The sequence below is a fragment of the Chelonoidis abingdonii genome, chromosome 24 (assembly GCF_003597395.2).
Source record: "Chelonoidis abingdonii isolate Lonesome George chromosome 24, CheloAbing_2.0, whole genome shotgun sequence".
Classification (NCBI taxonomy): Eukaryota; Metazoa; Chordata; order Testudines; family Testudinidae; genus Chelonoidis; species Chelonoidis abingdonii.
In genome coordinates, this window is record NC_133792.1 from 22,971,717 (window position 1) to 22,989,508 (window position 17,792).

At 41.2% G+C, this 17,792-nt stretch overlaps 1 protein-coding gene across 9 annotated transcripts in view; it reads right to left on the reverse strand.

Annotated features, from left to right (window-relative positions):
- Positions 1–246: 246 nt before the first annotated feature.
- DENND1A (DENN domain containing 1A) overlaps positions 247–17,792 on the reverse strand; it is a 365,450-nt gene continuing 347,904 nt past the window's right edge. For 6 of the 9 annotated variants that reach the window (XM_032767497.2, XM_032767496.2, XM_032767495.2 and 3 more), the window contains 3 exons: positions 9,077–9,205; positions 4,654–4,909; positions 1,542–3,485 (listed from right to left, as the gene is read on the reverse strand). In XM_032767497.2, the coding sequence (XP_032623388.1) occupies positions 2,175–3,485; positions 4,654–4,909; positions 9,077–9,205 (1,696 nt within the window). In that variant the 3' untranslated portion in view covers positions 1,542–2,174. Of the gene's footprint in view, positions 3,486–4,653; positions 4,910–9,076; positions 9,206–17,792 lie in introns of all 9 variants that reach the window. The other 3 variants (XM_032767499.2, XM_032767498.2, XM_075060652.1) reach the window with 2 other exon arrangements.

Genomic DNA, 17,792 nt, shown 5'->3' on the forward strand with positions numbered 1-17,792 from the left:
TTCCCACTTAGTTGAAAAGGAATACTCAGTACACAGTCAGTGCATAGCATTAAAAAGGAGACACTAGAAGTACATGCAAATGAAATGGCAATTCATATGCACCACTTTATAGTATACACCTATGAGAACTTAGAAAGTTTTGTGACTCAGCGTACAGCAGCTAAAGGGGTTCAGAGATTCTAGACCAAATTGGTAACTCATACATTCACATTCTGTATAGTCTAGAACAAAATGAAGCTAATCCTGTAAACTTTAAATATTTTACTATTCAGAACTAGGCAATATCAAAACCATCCTTCTTCCAGCAAAACAAAACAAAAAAAAGAAAAGAAAGAAAAAATACAAAACTGATCAAATGGCTTGTAAAAGCAACAGTACTCTACAGAAATATAACAAATGCAGCATTAGGGTCTCCCCCAAACTGTTGGCATTCAGTGAGAGTAAATTTCTCTTGTATTGCACAGGCTCCAATGTAGACAGCCATTTTAACATACTAGAATAAGAGAGCCTCCAAGGAGACTGTAGGAACAAAATACACTGCAGAGAATTTGGATAGAGTCTCACAAGAATTTCCCAGATGTCCACAACTGCTTCTTTTACTTAAGCAAAGACTTAATAGTGACAAAATCACTTTTGAGTAGTTTTTTTTTTAAGCAACCTGTGTCCAAGTAAAAAAACCAAAACCCAGCAACACTTAAGTAACACAAAAATGATCACTTTAAAGGTAGCAGTTTTGATAAGAAATGCCAGCCTTAAGCATTGAAATGTTTGAGGTCATGGTGGCCAGAGAGAAATGTCTTACAAAATGCAAATCAATAAACATGTTCATTACTTTATAGTACATCACATGATCCCACAACCCTCCACCCTCCATTTGTGTACGCAGCAAAAGTAGGAACAAAGTTCATGACTTTTCAGACAGGATGAATGAGGGAGGCTGAGCCCTGTACCCGGTGATAAGATCTCAGCTGCGCCAAGGTGGCACTTAGTGCTTCCAAAAATACAGCAATGAGAGGCAGCTGTCACCTATTAACACTCTAATGTTATATCACTTATTCAGCAATATGTATAGGTTGTGATTTCTGTGTATAGACACGTCCTGTGGCTTTACCAATCTGAAACCAGGTCTCCTGATCAGTGTACTATGGTTTGGCTTTGAGAACTCAAGAGCTGGGAATACTTATGCCCTGATTTTTGTTCTCTTTTTTGTAATAAAATAAGATACTATTACATCCAGTTCAAATACTACCCTCTAGAACATGTATATATACTATTAACATACAATTACAGGTTAACTAGGATATAGTTTAAGGACCCCATCAAAAGACATTTTCCGATGTCTGTCTAAAAACTAAATTGCTGGTGCTTCCAGTTTCCCATGGGAGATGGAGGATCGAGCCCTGAGCTGCAGGATGCTTTGCTCCGTGCTGCAGTTTTGCTGTAACTGGGACTTGTATGGGTTTTGTACTGAAGAAGTCCCTGCTCTGTGGGGGATGGTAGTGAAGTGAGTGTAAAAAAAACAAACAAAACCTACAACAAAAGCTGATAAAATTGTGTAATTAGTCACGTGTATATATTGCTACACAGGCTATTAAACAAACGCAATTTAAGCCCAGTGGATCAACTCAATACAAACCACAAGTCTTGGTTAGCTTGTTGCACACTACATATGTAAGCAAAACATTATAAGCAATTTGTGTAATTGAAGAAATTGATCTGAACACTGTTCACACAGGTAGGAAGCAAGAACTACGTGCTGTGTCATGTCCCAGGGTGTGAGAGACTAGAAGGGAGGGAATGAGCAGTTTTTGGTTCAGTAGTTTCTTGAAAAGGCTGTGTAGGGGAAAAGAAAAGGAAATCATACCCTAATGACCTGAATGCTCTGCCAGTGCAAGAGTCATTGGAGTTTTCACTGACTGCAGGCAAAAAGCCATCTAGGATACCAGTGAGAAACCTTAGCTGGTAATGGGACAATGTGGGGGTTCATCAGCAAAACGGACTCCAGCCAGTAGCACTTTTATGTGAATTTTAGAAGAGCAGTTGTGTTTCCTGTGTCTATAACTTTCCATATAAAGAAACATGTTTTTGTGCTGACTCAAAACAAGCCAACCAAATAACAATAATAATAAAATAAAAAATCCAACCCCCCAAAGAAATAAGGTCAGATGGGAGCATTATTCAAAGGTTTCCCATTGCTTTCTGAGCTGTTCTACATTACCTGGCGTGCCTGAAACCTCCTGTTTTGTCTTTTTTAACAAATCTTCAAATGGATCTTTTGTCTCCTCAGGCTTTGAGGGAAGTAACACTGATTCTACGCCCTTAGCGGGCCTCAGGGGAACCAGAGAGGGGTCGTTAGAACTTAGCGTCAACCCTTGCTTGACAGCTATCTTTGAGGCAGAATGGCCTGCTGGTAATGTTCTGATTTTAGAAGGACGTGCTGGCTGCAAAGAGCTGGCTGGGGAAAGGTTATGGCTCTGCTGCAGTAAGGAACTAGCCTGCGGTGCTGTCGGAGCCTGGCCAAATAGACGGGGCATGGACAATGCTGAAATGTTTGGCTTAGGTCGCTGTGGTTGGTAAAAGCCAGAATTAGGTGTCATGAAGTTGGAGCAATAAGCGTGGCCTAAAGGAGGGGTAAAGGGCCCCCCTGGAGGTCTGACCAGCGATACTATCAGGGCTGCTGGCACTGTCTGTGTAAATGGATTGACGGATGGCTGCAGAAATGGCGGTGCTGAAGGAGGGTATCCCAGCGGCTGGGTGAATGGTGCCGGTGGAGGAGATGCAAAGTCGCTCACCACTGAAGCAAAGCCGGCAGCAGAGCTTCGAGACGCTGAGCTCTGCATACTGCTGGAGCCTTGCTGGGATCCCATGTTTTGCCAGCTGGTTGTTTTTAATGGATCCAGCAGATGAAGAAGATAGTCACTTTCACTACCGGCATTTTCTGTACTAACCTTTACTGGCTGGAGCATCTCAGTAGTACTGCTAGAACTGGAGAGAAGCTGAGAGGGGTGAGGGGAATAAGTTACTGACTGTCTGAATTCTGGGTCAAGGGACACATTCCTAGCTCCAAAGGGCTCCTGCATGAGCTCTGAAACCAAGTCGCTACATCTTGCAGTGTAGGCGTTCACAGCGTCTGCTGTGCCAGCTGGAGTCTGGGGTTTGGTGGGTCTGGGCGCTGGTGGTGGAGGGACTATACCTTGCTCAGGAGTTTTTCGGCCCTGCGGTCTAGGGATGGTGATGTTCCCTTTAATAGCCGTGTTCCCTTCTTCCTTTTCCGCAGGCATCGGGATGCTGTCTCTGCTCCGGGGTCTCCGTGGGATTGATGGGATGGTCCCGAAAGAAGTCAGGGGCCTCTCTGGTGAGCTTTGGGAATATTTGGTAGGAATAGCCATGTCATCGTGACCCATACTCCAAAGCTTGTTGTAGGGATGAGACAGTTTCATTGCTGGCACAATCCTGCTTCTCTCAGATTCACCAAGATCCATCCTCTGCCAGAAAGCACAAGACAGATTAACATCTCCTGCTCAGCACAGACATGAACAGCACAGCAATAGGGGGCATAGGAGGGGCTGGAGAGAAGGATGCACACATGCTGCAAACATTCGCAGGTGAGGGACAGAGAAAAGACTGTGGTCTAGGCATGATGATAGGAGACAAGAAGTCAGGCCTCTGGGTTTAAATTCCAACTCTGTCACCGATGGGTTGTGTGACATTGGGCATATCCCTGCACCTTCCATTTCCCAAATGTAATCTGAATACAGTGAAATCTACTTACGGGGGAAGTGGAGGAGACCAGGCTCAAAAGCTTTAATTAACATACAGCAAATGCTCTGTGACACCTGGCTATAAGCCACTAAGTATCATTATAAGCATGATGCTACATGCCTTTGCTTGGTGTTGCACAAAGATGTCAAAGGGTCTATACTTCAGCTTTGCACTTGCTAAGAAGGCTATTCAGGAAACATGCTGCATTAAGAACGATGAGACTTTACAAATCGATTCCCTTTTTTGACTCATGTTGGCCAAAATTCAAGCAACTCAAAAATGAAGGGGCTGCGAAATCTCCTGTCCATCTTAGGGACTCATCTGGCCCCTGGTGCTGTAATATCTGATTGCCTCCAAAGCTTTATCTTGTGGGACTATTATCCCCAATGCACAGATGGAGAACTGAGGCACAGAAACAAAGTGACTTGGCTGTGGTGGAGCAGAGATTTGAACCAGGGTTTTCCAAGTCTTGGGCTACTGCCCTAACTACTACACCACCCTTTCGCTTCCTAAGCTGCTTAGTATTCGCATTGCTGAGCATCAGCCTCCCGGATATTGGTGTCCTACAGCTGGGGGACTCAGCAGATTCTGGGAAAAACCCCTTGTAAATGGATCAGGATTCCTGCTTTGAAAATGAAAGTCTTGGTTTCTCCTTGCTTTTATGTCGCAACAAAAGCCCACTGCCCTATAACCATGTTCTATTTCATGGACATAATCTCTCATTCAGAAATGAATCTTCTAGACACACTGGGACAGGATGGGGGAAATGGATGCATTTACACTGAAACACAGAATTCTTTCCTCCAGAAAGCTGGCTGATGGAGGGCCCTTTAATTCTGCAGAAACCCTTCCATTCTTTATCATTTATCTTGTATAAAATCATGCCCATACCTGGTAATCAAAAGTACATTGCACCACACCCTCCTCTTTGGGGTTCCTTAGGTCTTCCAAGCTTTTGGCTTGGCTGAGAGATTGAGGCTGTTTTTCCACCTCTAAATTAGTGAAAATGTCCTCCAGCAGGTTAACTTCTGTGACCTTGTCTGGCGTAGGAGGATCTAGGGGCAGAGCCTCCTCTGCTTTTTCTGGACTGAGAACCTCTTCTCCATCAGCACTATCAGACTCTTTCAGGGCCCGGTATGGCTGAGGCCTAAGAGACAAAAATACTTTATCATCTCACATCTAGAATAATTTTCTTTGGGTGCAACATTTCAAACTAGGGAGTGAATCCCCAAGGGTGATCTCAGCATGGATACAATACACCTGCCATGTGACCCTTACGGTACCTCCTGTAGGGGCTGGCTTGAGCCCATTGCATTGGGTTGAATTCTGAACATTTTAGACTTATTTCCCTTTTGTTGCACTTTGAAACTAACATACTCTTGGGCCTAATTTAGGAGCCACGTGGGTTTAAGACGACATGTTTTCAACAGTAAGATTTTCTTCTAGGTATCATTACTACTTAGATTATCAATACTTTAGAACATCCACGTGCATTTACTTTCACTACAGATGATGTTGGTTGACTTTTTGCATTTCTGTTGGGATGATGAGAACAGTTTAAATCCAAATTGTGTTAACTGATCTTTCAATAAAACACTTCAATAAACATACTTCTGTGAGCAGCACAGTAAGGAAAGAATGGTTACTCCATTGCTTTCTCTTTTCTTGACAGTCCTCCCAATGCATCAAGAAAAGGTGGTCATGATTATTTAGCAGCTTTATAAACCATAAAGTAGAATGAAGGGGAATGAAGGGGATATAGAGAAGTGCAGTTTTAAGAGGACACTTACTGCCCCATTAAAAATTATTTTAATTTCACTATCTTACAAATAGCTAATGAATTTTTGAAGTAAAAGCTCACTTTTCACAATCTGTGCTGTTTACTTTTTACATTTCATTCAGCTAGGACAAATGAGACAAGTCAGGGTCACATAGTGGTTCTCAAAACACTAGCACAATGCTGTAATGTTTGCAGGGGAATGTTTGGTTGGTTTTTTAAATTCTTTTCCCACTGGAGTTTAGAAATATCACAGTCCAATTTCTCTACTTATATGTTTATAAAATTATATTTTTGGGAGCAAATTACTTTTGACAGTATCCCATTAACAGAGGGAGTGTGTACATACAGTGGGCAGAGGTGGAAAGAAAAAAGACCACTTTTAGGACTGGAGGATTTTAAATAGAGGGAGATGGGTATTGAAAAGGAGGGATGAAAAGAAAGCAGTGATGATGCAGTTGAAAACTCACTGAGCAGAGCTGTATTTGAACATTAATTATCTGACAATAGCTCTCCACTCTGACTGGCTGTGAGCCTGCCCACATGTAGAATATTGTAATGAGGCCCAGTTGTTTTATGCAGGAAGTTGGATATTCCCAACAAAAAAGCGCAGCTACAAATACTCCTGTGTTTTGCACACAGTTACATTCTCTAAATTCTAGCTCACTCAGCACTGAAGGTAATTCATGGGGTTTTCCTGCAGTAATTGGGAGTATTGTGTATAGTTTCAATGATTATACTGGTGTCATCTTATCAGAAGACACTGCAGTCCATGATGGGGAAACCTATTTTACATTTACAGCCAACCCCTGGGTTACTAGAATACACTTCTCACATGTACTTCAGAAAAAAATTTCTTGCACACCATTAGATTTGCATATCAGTTCTGCGTATGGGAGAACAGCAGCATAATGTGCATCCAATTAATAATGAGACCTGACATGCATTTCTGTGGTGACTGGCACTTGATTAGCAGCCAGTCTCTCAGTGGCATTTAAACAAGGCTTTGGATTAAGAGAAAATATTTGGGAGTGTGGGTAATGTAATGTGGAAGAATCCTTCTCTTTCTTTCCACATTTTTTTTATATATATAATGCAAATTTATGAGCAAAGTGTACCTTGCTTCATTCACCATCACACAAACACTGGCATTCAACCATCTGTGAAAAGATGCACAAGACAGAGGCACCCAGTAGTGCATCTCTCTTGCTAGTGACTTCTCCTACAGCATAAAACTATTTCATAAGGGGCAATAAAGAATGAATTAATACCACATCTTGCGAAATGCAAGTTCAGGTTTGCATGAAGAGGAGTTGGAGCAACCAGGTGGGATTTATGAAGGTGGGAATGCAGCACAGTGTTGATTATGACGACTCAGGTCCTGATCCAAAAGAGAGAGAGGTCCACTGACTTCTGTAGGCTTTGGATCAGGCCCTTAGTGAAAGCATGTGAAAGCACAATCTTTACAGACGTGATCAGAATTTCCATCTTTAATCTCACGCACAACTTGCTCATAACTCCTTAACATCAGATCTTATTGGAAAAATACTGCAGGGTGGGGGTCCTGTGTGAATTAAATACATAAGCACAAGTGCAAGATCTTCCTTTCTGTCCTCAGATGGCCAACCCATGGCGGGTCTTAAGTGTCCTCCCACCTTCTCTGTCATTATGGGGTAATCTTACCCACTATTAGAGGTCTCTGAACCCACCCTCCAATCCTCAAAGAGTCAGCTACTCTGGCTGCCGTTATGTTCCTCCCAACCCATGGTGGTGCTAGTTAGCCAGCTGAAAGCAGGCTAAAATTGTCAGTCATATTCTTGTTACTCCAAGTTTTGAATATTTCCTCACGTGTAGCAACAGCTAGGGCTACAGGTCACAAATCAGGTCACTTGGACACCACCATGTTAGCCCCTTCCCACAGGCTAGTCACACACAGCTGCAGTTAGTCACAGGCAGCTGGGTTTGGAAAAGCACTCAGATCTGACTGCACATCAATCTTAGTGGTGGAAACTGCTTGAGACCAGGCGCTGTCTAGATTTCAGGCACTTCCTGCTCTTGGAGCAGTCAAATAGTCCAAGAACAGGCTCCCTCCCAAAATTTCAACACCTCATCCTCAGGCTTTGGGCACAAACAGAAGTGCATGGAGTTGCAAGAATGAACAGTATTTTGTAGGAATTAACTTTTTCTTTGTTGGGGGGGGGGGGGCAGGGAGACCTCAATGAAGGTTCAGGTTTGGTCTGACTGGCCCATTAGGATCAATCCCTTGGATCAAGGCCTTCCTGCTCACTGCCCTTCCGTGAGGAATGTTCAAAGCGCCTATGACAAAAAGAAGTGTGTATTACAGGTCAGTCTGCACTTCACCCCATGTCAGCTTTTTTCTGCATGACTATTCCAATTTTGAAGACATGGGAATATTTTGTTTAGGTCTATTTCATTGTATTCTGTGCACCAAATTCATGGAAACTGACAGACATGTACATTTTCAAAAGGGGGTGCTTTTGAATGATTTCAAAATCCTATGGTTGACCACCTAATCAATACAGAGGTGCCTCAAACAGGCATTTATAATCCAAAATGTTGATATGCACCTCTAAAGTTCAGGATTTAGCCATCCTCTGTAGGAGTCTTTGTTTGAAAATTTGGCTCAAAAGTGTTAGAGAGGTTTGGGAATGAACTCAGCAGTTACTATTTACAGGTAAATAAGTACACATGTGGTATAACTAACAGAAACACACATAAATTAAATAAAACTGCACATTGATTTATGAAACCCAAAGCATCGTAGCTGTTACCATCATGAAGAATGATTTCTGGTACTGTATTTGAAAATGGAATTTATAAAGAGTTAAAGTCAAAAGTTCTTGCCCTGAAGTACTTTACATGAAGTTAATAAAATGGGAGTTCAATGACAGGCATAGACAATAAGCAATATCAACTAACTACTTGTGTATTTCCTGTGTAATTTTGGGTCACATACTGCACACTGAGAAGCCTTGGAAATCCTCTGGCTTTGGGAGGAACCTGAGGGGAACTCTTCCATGAGCCACTGAGGACCTGGTATGGGATGGAACAGAGATGCTGGGAATAAGAGGGTGGAATTGGAGGAAGCTGACGACTGCACTGAAGCAGAAGAAGCTCACAAGACAACTCACAACATATAAGTAGCCCTGGATGCAGAAGAATGGCAGAAGGGCAAAGGGTTTGAGCACGAAAAAAGGGAGGGGAAAGCAACATGTTGGAAGGAAGAGATAAATGGAGGGTCACCTCCCACACAACCCAAGTCACAAATAACATGATAAGTTTTGCACCCACATTGTGGGTAACAAATAGCACAGTGCTTCATGCAGGATACATGCTCTTGCATGCCTCACAGAATCAGAACAGTCAAGCAGGAGAAATATTAATACAATCATCAAGTGCTATAAAAAGATTTTAAAGCTCTTTTAAAAATCCAAGCACAGAAGCAGGCAGCCTTCACTGGTGCAGAAATCGCTGTTCAAAGCCTGAATTAATACAATGAAAGAATAAAGACTAGACCATTCAAAAGGAGCTGAGAAGAAAAAGTTTTCAGAGAAGGCAGAGACAGGATCCTCTTCCTGCTGAAATTCATCACCAGAAGAGTCCTCAGAGAGGAAGACTGTATAGTGTCGCATGGGCTTTACAAGGCTGAAGGAAACAGGAAGAGAAAAGGAAGTTATCAAGTTGTCACATTCAAAGTTGCAGAAGGGAGAGAAAACCAAGCAATTCAGGTTCTAAATAATTTCTGAACTCAGTTGCCTGCTCCAGGGTCTGAGTACAAGAAGACTCAATGGAGTAAGTGTACAGCTTTACTTTGCAGGCTGAAAATACTGTTTTTCTAAAGCATCCGGTGCTGCTGCCTCTAGGGAAAAGGTGCTGGGACCCATCACCACTGTAATAGGAGCTAGGATGGAAACCAGCCTTCCCACCACAATTCCCATCCAACAATCTGACTTCCTTCCAAATTATTCCTTTGAGCTGTTCTCAGCTACATTGTACAATCTAATGACACACAGGTTGAGATATCAAGCAGGATAAGCAGAAGAGTGCTGCTCAAGTGGGTAAAGAGGAACAAATATCCACAAAACATAAGACAAACCTCCTTGTCCCAAAGCCACACAAGTAACGGTACCATGCTGTGCTGTACTACTTACCTACACCATGCTCTCTCCAGAAATGCTGCCTGCTAATGTCTTAATATGTGTCTTAAAATTGCTCACATTTGAGGTATTGTTGCTACCAGGTGCTGCTGTAGAGAAGGGGTGTACGTACTATACACATACTGTATAGTACATATATACATGAAATATTATCCTCTCCCCCATTAGTTATGTACTGTAATACAGACACAGCCTTTCTGCTGGAGATGGTGGCTGAAAATTTTTGCCAGTAAGATTTTACAGAGTCTTTTTATCTGTGACACATTGTTTAAACATTTATTTTTTATAAAAATATATGTCTTGTCCAGCTGATCCTATGAGCTGTGCCTATATATAAACATACATTACGTCTATATCTCTCTGTGTTTGTAGATTAACAATAGGCACACACACACACACACTATATAATGAACAATACACAGATCAGAACCCCAGGTCTGATCCTTTGCCCACTGAAGTCAATGACAAAGTTCCATAATGAAGAAAACATAATTCCATGTGCATATGTACAGCTGGCTATCTGTATAGTACGGAGAAGACATGGTGGGAAAGAGAAAGCATAAAACTGAGAATGGGAGACAGAATAAGTATTTCAAGGGTGCTGATTTTGTGGATACTTTTCCATTAATAATTGTAGCTGTCAACTGCTTTTTTTATTTTGTTTTGTTTAACCTTAAAGCAGCTAGATTATTCTTTTCAGTGTAAAGCAGAAACGATTTACTGAATTTGCTCCAGGGCAAATGGAAGAGGATACTACTGCTTTAAACCTCAGCTGAAAAGTGGAGAAGATGGCAGAGAGTGCCCATGTCGGAAACATACTGGATGCAAAGGAGAAAAGAGGAATGAGAATTTATGCATGTAGTAGAGCATAAATCTGCCATTCCTCTCGGTAACACTAAGCCACTTATTAAACATAAGCATTTAACAACTCTTGGAAATATTTTAAAGCATTTAAAGAACTAAGTCCCCCCCAAATAGAAACTTTAAAAAAAAGATTCAATTTTAAAATATTAACCAGAGAGCTCTGCATTTTAATCTGATGAGCTTTATTTTACAGCATTGCGCTCCGGTCTGCTTTTCATTCCCAGATGACTTAAACAATGATGGGGCGGGGGGAGGGGAAGGAAGGGAAGATAAATCATACAGGATTATGAAAGCCTGCGTCATTTTCAGCCATCCCCATGAGGTCTCTGCCCAACCACATTCATTTTATCTGCTGCACACAGCTGAGTAAGATCCCAGCTATCTCCGTGAATAGCGATACGCTGTCAGAAGCACAAAGCTATACTGAAAATCAAAAGACGAGGACCTGATCCTGCTACCACTGAAGTCAACAGCAGAACTCCTACTACTTCAGTGGGCCCAGTACGTACAATGAGGAGCAGATTCTTATCTCGTAGATGATGGAACCACGTTTGCACATTAAATTACAGCAGTTTATATTATGGGCTAATATGCTGAAATCAGAACAGGATCCAAATAATGATGAGAGAGAAAACCTTGTTGACCTTATGGTTCAGGCATATTAAAGCCTCATGGCTCTTGTGTTTGAGATAGTCTTCAGTGTTTTCTTAGTTCTGTTGTCCTGACTACTATTGCGAAAGACGGACTGAAAGAGCATGTCGGGGGCTGTGGGCAACAACCCAAGAGGGTTTGAGATGCCCACTGTGATTTTTGTGATAAACATTTACTCACGATTAGGCCAGAGTAACTGGGGCTGGGGTGGGCACAGCTGATCATATTATACTGTAGTCTGTGTTACTCCAACTGGAATGGTCAAATGAGTTGTTCCTCTCCCCTCATGCTGTAACGGACATCCCAGGGAAAGCCAAATGCTGGCACTGAAGTAAGCTACATTTGCTACAAAATGTTTGAAACAAACTCCTCCAGGCACTAGTTTTATATTTATATCCAAGAACATTTCAATTAATGTTAGTAAAGGGGCCAACAAAGACTATTCTAATCAAAAACATTTTTAAAATGCTTCATCCTTTCTTGACTTACGTATAAATGCTCCCTTTCTCTTTCATACATGGGAATTACCACTTGGCAGTATCCCAGAAAAACCTACTAGAGTTTCACAGAAATCAGAAGAAACTTGGAATTTTCACAGCTTTTTGGTGAGGAATTCAACCGTTTGGTTATGTGCAGTTAGAGTCTGGAGGTTGTGAACCTCAGATAAGTCAGTTCATTTCCTTTCCAAAGTATTACTAATGATCTCCTTTGCTTTGCTAGGGTCTGTTTAAATTCAAGTATTTTTTTTTGTAAATGTGGAATTAATCCACCATGAAGGAATATCTAATTTGAAAGAGGTAGTTCAAAAGACAGATGGGTGGATCAGCTAATAAACTGCATTTCAATGGAGATCAACATAAATTAAGATAGAAGCTATAATGATAGTTAATAGGCCCTCTCCCTTTTTTTTTTTTTTTTTTGCTGCAAGGCACTGTACATGATAAAGTGGGATTTCATAATAAAAACTTATTTAAATTCAGCTGCTGCTGTAGTTTCATAAAAGATTTTTGTCAAAGACAAGGGACAAACAATATAAAATGTCCAAGTTTAAATTTTTTATTAGCTTGAGGCAGTAGAATCCAAAAAAGAGTGCCTATTCCCTCATTAACCCAATTCAGCGATGATCCTGCAGTCTACCACCCACTACTTGCTAGGATTTCATACACAAAGAGCTGTCTCTGAAAAGGCAGGTCACAGCAAGCCCAGCTACAAGGCAGGCAATGCTGTAGTCTTAGAGGGAAAAAAGGATCCTGTCCGTCACAGCGACAACCCTCATCATCTCCACATGACTGCACCAGCTCCTGCCTACCTAATCTCTTAGCTGAGTTACCATGCAGATGACTTGCTGATCTCTTTCTAATGTTTAGTTTAACATGTCTTCAGTTAGCACTAGCATATGACAGTACTGACAGCCGTGGCTGTTCCTTTTAAAATATCATGTCAGAAACAGTGCAATAACGCCAGGGATGCGCTCCATGGCTCTGTGTACCATTATGATAGGATGGATTTATTTTTTAATGAGGAAGATCTGCATCTTGGGAGCTTTTTTCATGTGTCAGGATGCATGGACAAATCAGCAGCACATCACACCGACCAAAAATGAAATGCTGACAAATGTAGATATTTCAAATTTAATTGACACCTAAATGCACTTAAAGATAAAAATATAGAAAATCACTGAGCACTGGGGTTTGGGAATTAATGAAGGGAATTCTATAATCAATTAAAAGGTTATTTCATTTACAGAGAGGGAACTTTAATTTATATATTAAAGTAGATACTTTGTTTTTTTTCTGATTACACAGATCATACTGTACAGGTGCAGCGTCGACCCACTTGTATTGTTTTTACTCGGGTATCCCAAGTTTCACATATTTCTTGATTCCTGGAATAGCTGTGCAACTGCTTGAGGGAATTAAGGGTTTTGGTCCCTCTTAGGTGTAGTTCATATGAAGGGAATATGGGGTTTGGATGTGTGGAGTAATTGTTACCCATATGAAATGGAGACCAGAGACTGGGGAAATGCCTATTTTTTCTCATTAAGAACAAAGCACAAATCCAGTACCTGTAATACTTTCCTGTGGAGTACGAAAAATCATTAAGCCTGGATATGCACTACCAAAAAAATTCCAGTATTTGCTTGATTTTTTTTTTTTGGAAGTAGCTTCTGTCATTTTTGCATGAGTTTACTGGTGGGAATGTTCCCAGGAGCATCGAACATTGAGTGAATAGGCACATTTTTAATTGACAAAAATTAGAATTCACACTAGAAAACTGATTCTAAGAGTTACACTCATCCAATCAGGTAATGAAAACAATACCATGTGACCTGCCTGTACAATGAGAGCTGACAAATTGAATTTTGTATGTTTTTAGTGAGCTGCTCACAATCAATCTACAGAACATGATATATTAAAAGTTGCCAAGTAATTTCTAATCGGGATAAGCTGAAGAAAGTTATCACCTGCTCTAACAATTAACAGGCAAGAGTCTAATAAATTATTAGTTTAATATTATTTGCTTATCTCAAACAATACTAGCCTGCACAGAGCGCACTTCCACTGCAGATATCAGATCTCATTACAAAGGCAGGTTGGATGTTAGGTAGATTCTTCCGAAGTTACAGATGGAGGAACTGAGGCCCAGAATTTCAGTTACTTGCCCGGTGTCATGGAGGAAGTTGGTGCCAGATTCAGGAATTGGAGCCAATCTTACTCTGAATCCTAGACCATGCTGCCTTACTAACCAACAGAATGTAAAGGGACCTTTGGAAGACTATGCTTTCATATTGGAGTTTTGGATGAGAAGGGCCCTTGGCTGCATCTACATCCTCCCATACTGCTATCAAACCCATATGGCCTACCTTCTCATTGCTACCACTCCTCTCTGGACTTCTAAACAAGACTGCATCATGAAAAAAACCATACAATGAACATACCAGTGACTTCCATAATTCTATACAAGACAGAGGAAAAATGCCAGTAGGTAAGTTTTAAGGATGTTTTAGTTTAAAGATGCTGGGTTTGGGCAGGAACCTGACACAGCCATGTTGGAGTACCAGAGAAAGCCATCTCTTCTCACAGGTGATTCCATGTCATAATATAAGTGCCATGGTCTTGAAACTTGATCTTTGCTCTACAGGAGTCAACTCAGAATTTGGACAGGAAAATATAAAATATAGAATACCATCAAGTTTTGTTTTTAAGATTACAAATATTCTGTCAAATACTGAGGCTTGCTGTGCATGCACACAGGAAAGCTGTGCATGAAATTTGATGCTCTAGAGGATGTGAACAAAAAAGGACTAGGATTTTGGCTCTGGGTGCCCAATTCCCATTAATTTTGATGTGAGTTAGGTGTCAAAATCTCACAGGTGGCATTGGAAATCTTAGTCTAAATGTGCATCCGGGCTCAATGTGCCATTTTCTCTTCCTCCAATTTGCTTACCAAAAAAAAAAAAAAAAAAAAAGCACTTGCTCTTTTGATCATGAGCTCCTTCCTACTTTTTTTCGAATACCTTTGCAGATTCATCGTGTTGGGCAACCAACCTCAGAATTCACAGTTTCATTGATGAGCCAATACTCACTTGTGTGAAGCAAACAGCTTTGTCCTGCACTCCTTTTCCTTCTTATAAACATCTGTGCTTCACGGTAACAACTAATGTTACAATATGTCACTTAAGAGTCAGGCACAGTTTTTCCTTAGACAGCGAGCTTGATGGAACATTAGAAAGTATTTCTCAAGCACAGTAGCAGTAAGGGCAGAATTAGAATCACCTGGCATAATGACAGCACAGTTAACCCATGATTAACTGAAGCAGAACGGCACCACCTCCACAAAAGCGAGTCTCTGCATTAGCACAGACAGGGAACAGACGTTCCCCAAATCTAAAACCCTAACAACTTATAGCAAGTTATGAAAAAGGATGACTGTGCTCCAGTCACGCTTTCTCCTGATTTACTAGTCCCATGATTGGATTCGGTTTTCAAGGCATCACCTTCTTGGTGTCTAGTTTCCTCCCTGACAGTCTTTCCCCATGAAGATCAAGAGGACACCATGTAGCAGACCTTCCTGCAATATTCTGCAGTGATTTTATTTATTCATTTTTGACACAGCTGCATTTGCTCAGTTAGTAAGCAGGCTGGCTTAACAACCTCCCCAACAGATGTTCTTGCTTACAATGGTGCTGTGCCAAACCTCTGTATCATACACCGCAATTTCCAGGTGGCAGAGGCTCTAGAAAGCTGGCCACAGCAAGTGAAATGCAATGTGCTTGATAAGCTACCACCATTTAGCTGAGCCATCATGCTGATTTCAGGCTAACTTCAATGTAATGAGCCCACTATCACACAGCAGCCAATTTTCATTCATACAATACATGGGAAAGTCATTAGTACTTCTATAGTGAGTACTGCATAATTTCTGGAAAGTCATAATGAACGGCTGCTGTTGCAGTGATGTTGGTTTAGCCTGCCGAAGAGCCTTTCGACTTGCTGTTAATTGGGAGCTTAAACCTCTGCTTTTCCATTTTAATTTCTACCCACTCTGAGTGCCTGGGAAGCCAGCTACTCAATATTTAACGTGAAGAAACCAGAACCTAGAGCTCTCCCTGGAAGCCCATTGTGTGCTTAACAGGCAATCTGGATAGGTTAGTCGGATGCAAAAGAGGTCCCACACATATAACTATTAGCATCAGCTCTCCACGCTGTAGAGTCAGAGATAGAGATAACCAGGATAGAATCAGGTTTTTAAAGCATAAACATGAATTTTAACAGGCGCATCCCCCAATTATTTCTATGAAAATCTAGGTTTGTGTTTAGAGTGCATCATGGATTATTTGTCTGAGCCCAGGATAGTAACCCAAAACTTCCTGGGTTCTTAAATACCCAGGGCTAGTGGTATCTGATCCTGGCTCTGCCTCTCTGCTGATTCACTGTATGGCCCTTCGACAAGTCACTTATGGCCTCATTGTCCGAGGCGCTGAGCAATCAATGAAAGCTCAGGGTGCTCGGCTCTTCTGAAAATTAGCTCAGTAATCTCTCTGCATGAATCTCCTTATTTGTACGGCACTGCTCCTACCTGGTGGGGGACTGTGAGGAATGTTTGCAAATCACTCTGAAGATAAAAAGTGCTGTATAAGGATCAAGTGTTTTATGTTTCTTTACTGGGGCCAAGGGAAACTCAGATGGGCCAGATTCTGCTTTTTATTCCAGCTACAGAGCTTTCCTTTTGGATTACCAAATCAAGCATGATAGTGCTTAAGAGTCCATAACATCTGGTTAAATATTTACCATCAAAAGAATTTTTGATAATTGTTTTTTTTGCACTAACCAGATTTTTTCCCCACAAATATTGTTTCTGTCCAAAAATTCTTTTTTTGATGAAAATTTTGGAGAATTTTTTGTTGAAAATAAAAAAGCTTTAGGTTTTCAGTGGCTGAAAATCAGAAATTTTTCAGTTTTTGGATTTTTGATAAAAATCTGGAAAATCTCAATGAAAAAAATTCAATTTAAATGAAAAAAAATCATTTTCACTAACTTTTTCATGAGTGAAAAAAGAATTTCCCCACAAACTCTAATAATGTATGTGACATAACAACAGACTGTCATGCTGGAAACAACCCAAGTGCTTTTGGGAGGTGCCACCACTACCCTCCGGTTAGAATCCTTTCATACTTTTTATTTTAACCAATGATCCACTGGAAAATAAAAACATGCCCCAGGGAAATAACATGCTTTGCTCGTGCAGGAAAAATACTAACACACATAACTAGGGACAGTAAATTTCTCCATGTTAAATAAGTGCCTTGATAAATGTAATGGCTGGAAAAGGATGCCTGAGTGGCAACTGACTTTTCAGAAAATGGATGCTGTGTTACAACTTCAGAAGAGATTGTGTATTGTGATTTGTATTTGCTGTACTCCTTTATAAGAGCTGATGCCACATTTTTGTGTTTTTTGTCTTCTCCAGCTAGAAAGAGGATAGACTGGGCTGATATTTTAGAGACGTTGGAAAATGCCCCTTAGCCCAGTTGGAGTCATTCAGAATCAATATACTAGTGGTGCTGAATGTACAAAACCTCCCACTGAACACAAGCTCCTCCTTACAAAGACCTTCCACATATGAGCATCTGAGGAGATTCACTGCTTAGGGTACGTCTACACTATGGGATTATTCCGATTTTACATAAACCGGTTTTATAAAACAGATTGCATTAAGTCGAGTGCACACGGCCACATTAAGCACATTAATTCGGCGGTGTGCATCCATGGTCTGAGGCTAGCATCGATTTCCGGAGCGTTGCACTGTGGGTCGCTATTTCATAACTATCCCATAGTTCCCGCAGTCTCCCCTGCCCCTTAGAATTTTGGGTTGAGAGCCCAGTGGCTGATGGGACAAAAATCATTGTCACAGGTGTTTCTGGGTAAATGTCGTCAGTCATTCCTTCCTCCGGGAAAGCAACAGCAGACAATCATTTCGCGCCCTTTTTCCCTGGATTGCCCTGGCAGACGCCGTAGCGCGGCAACCATGGAGCCCGTTCAGCCCTTTTTTTTTTCTTT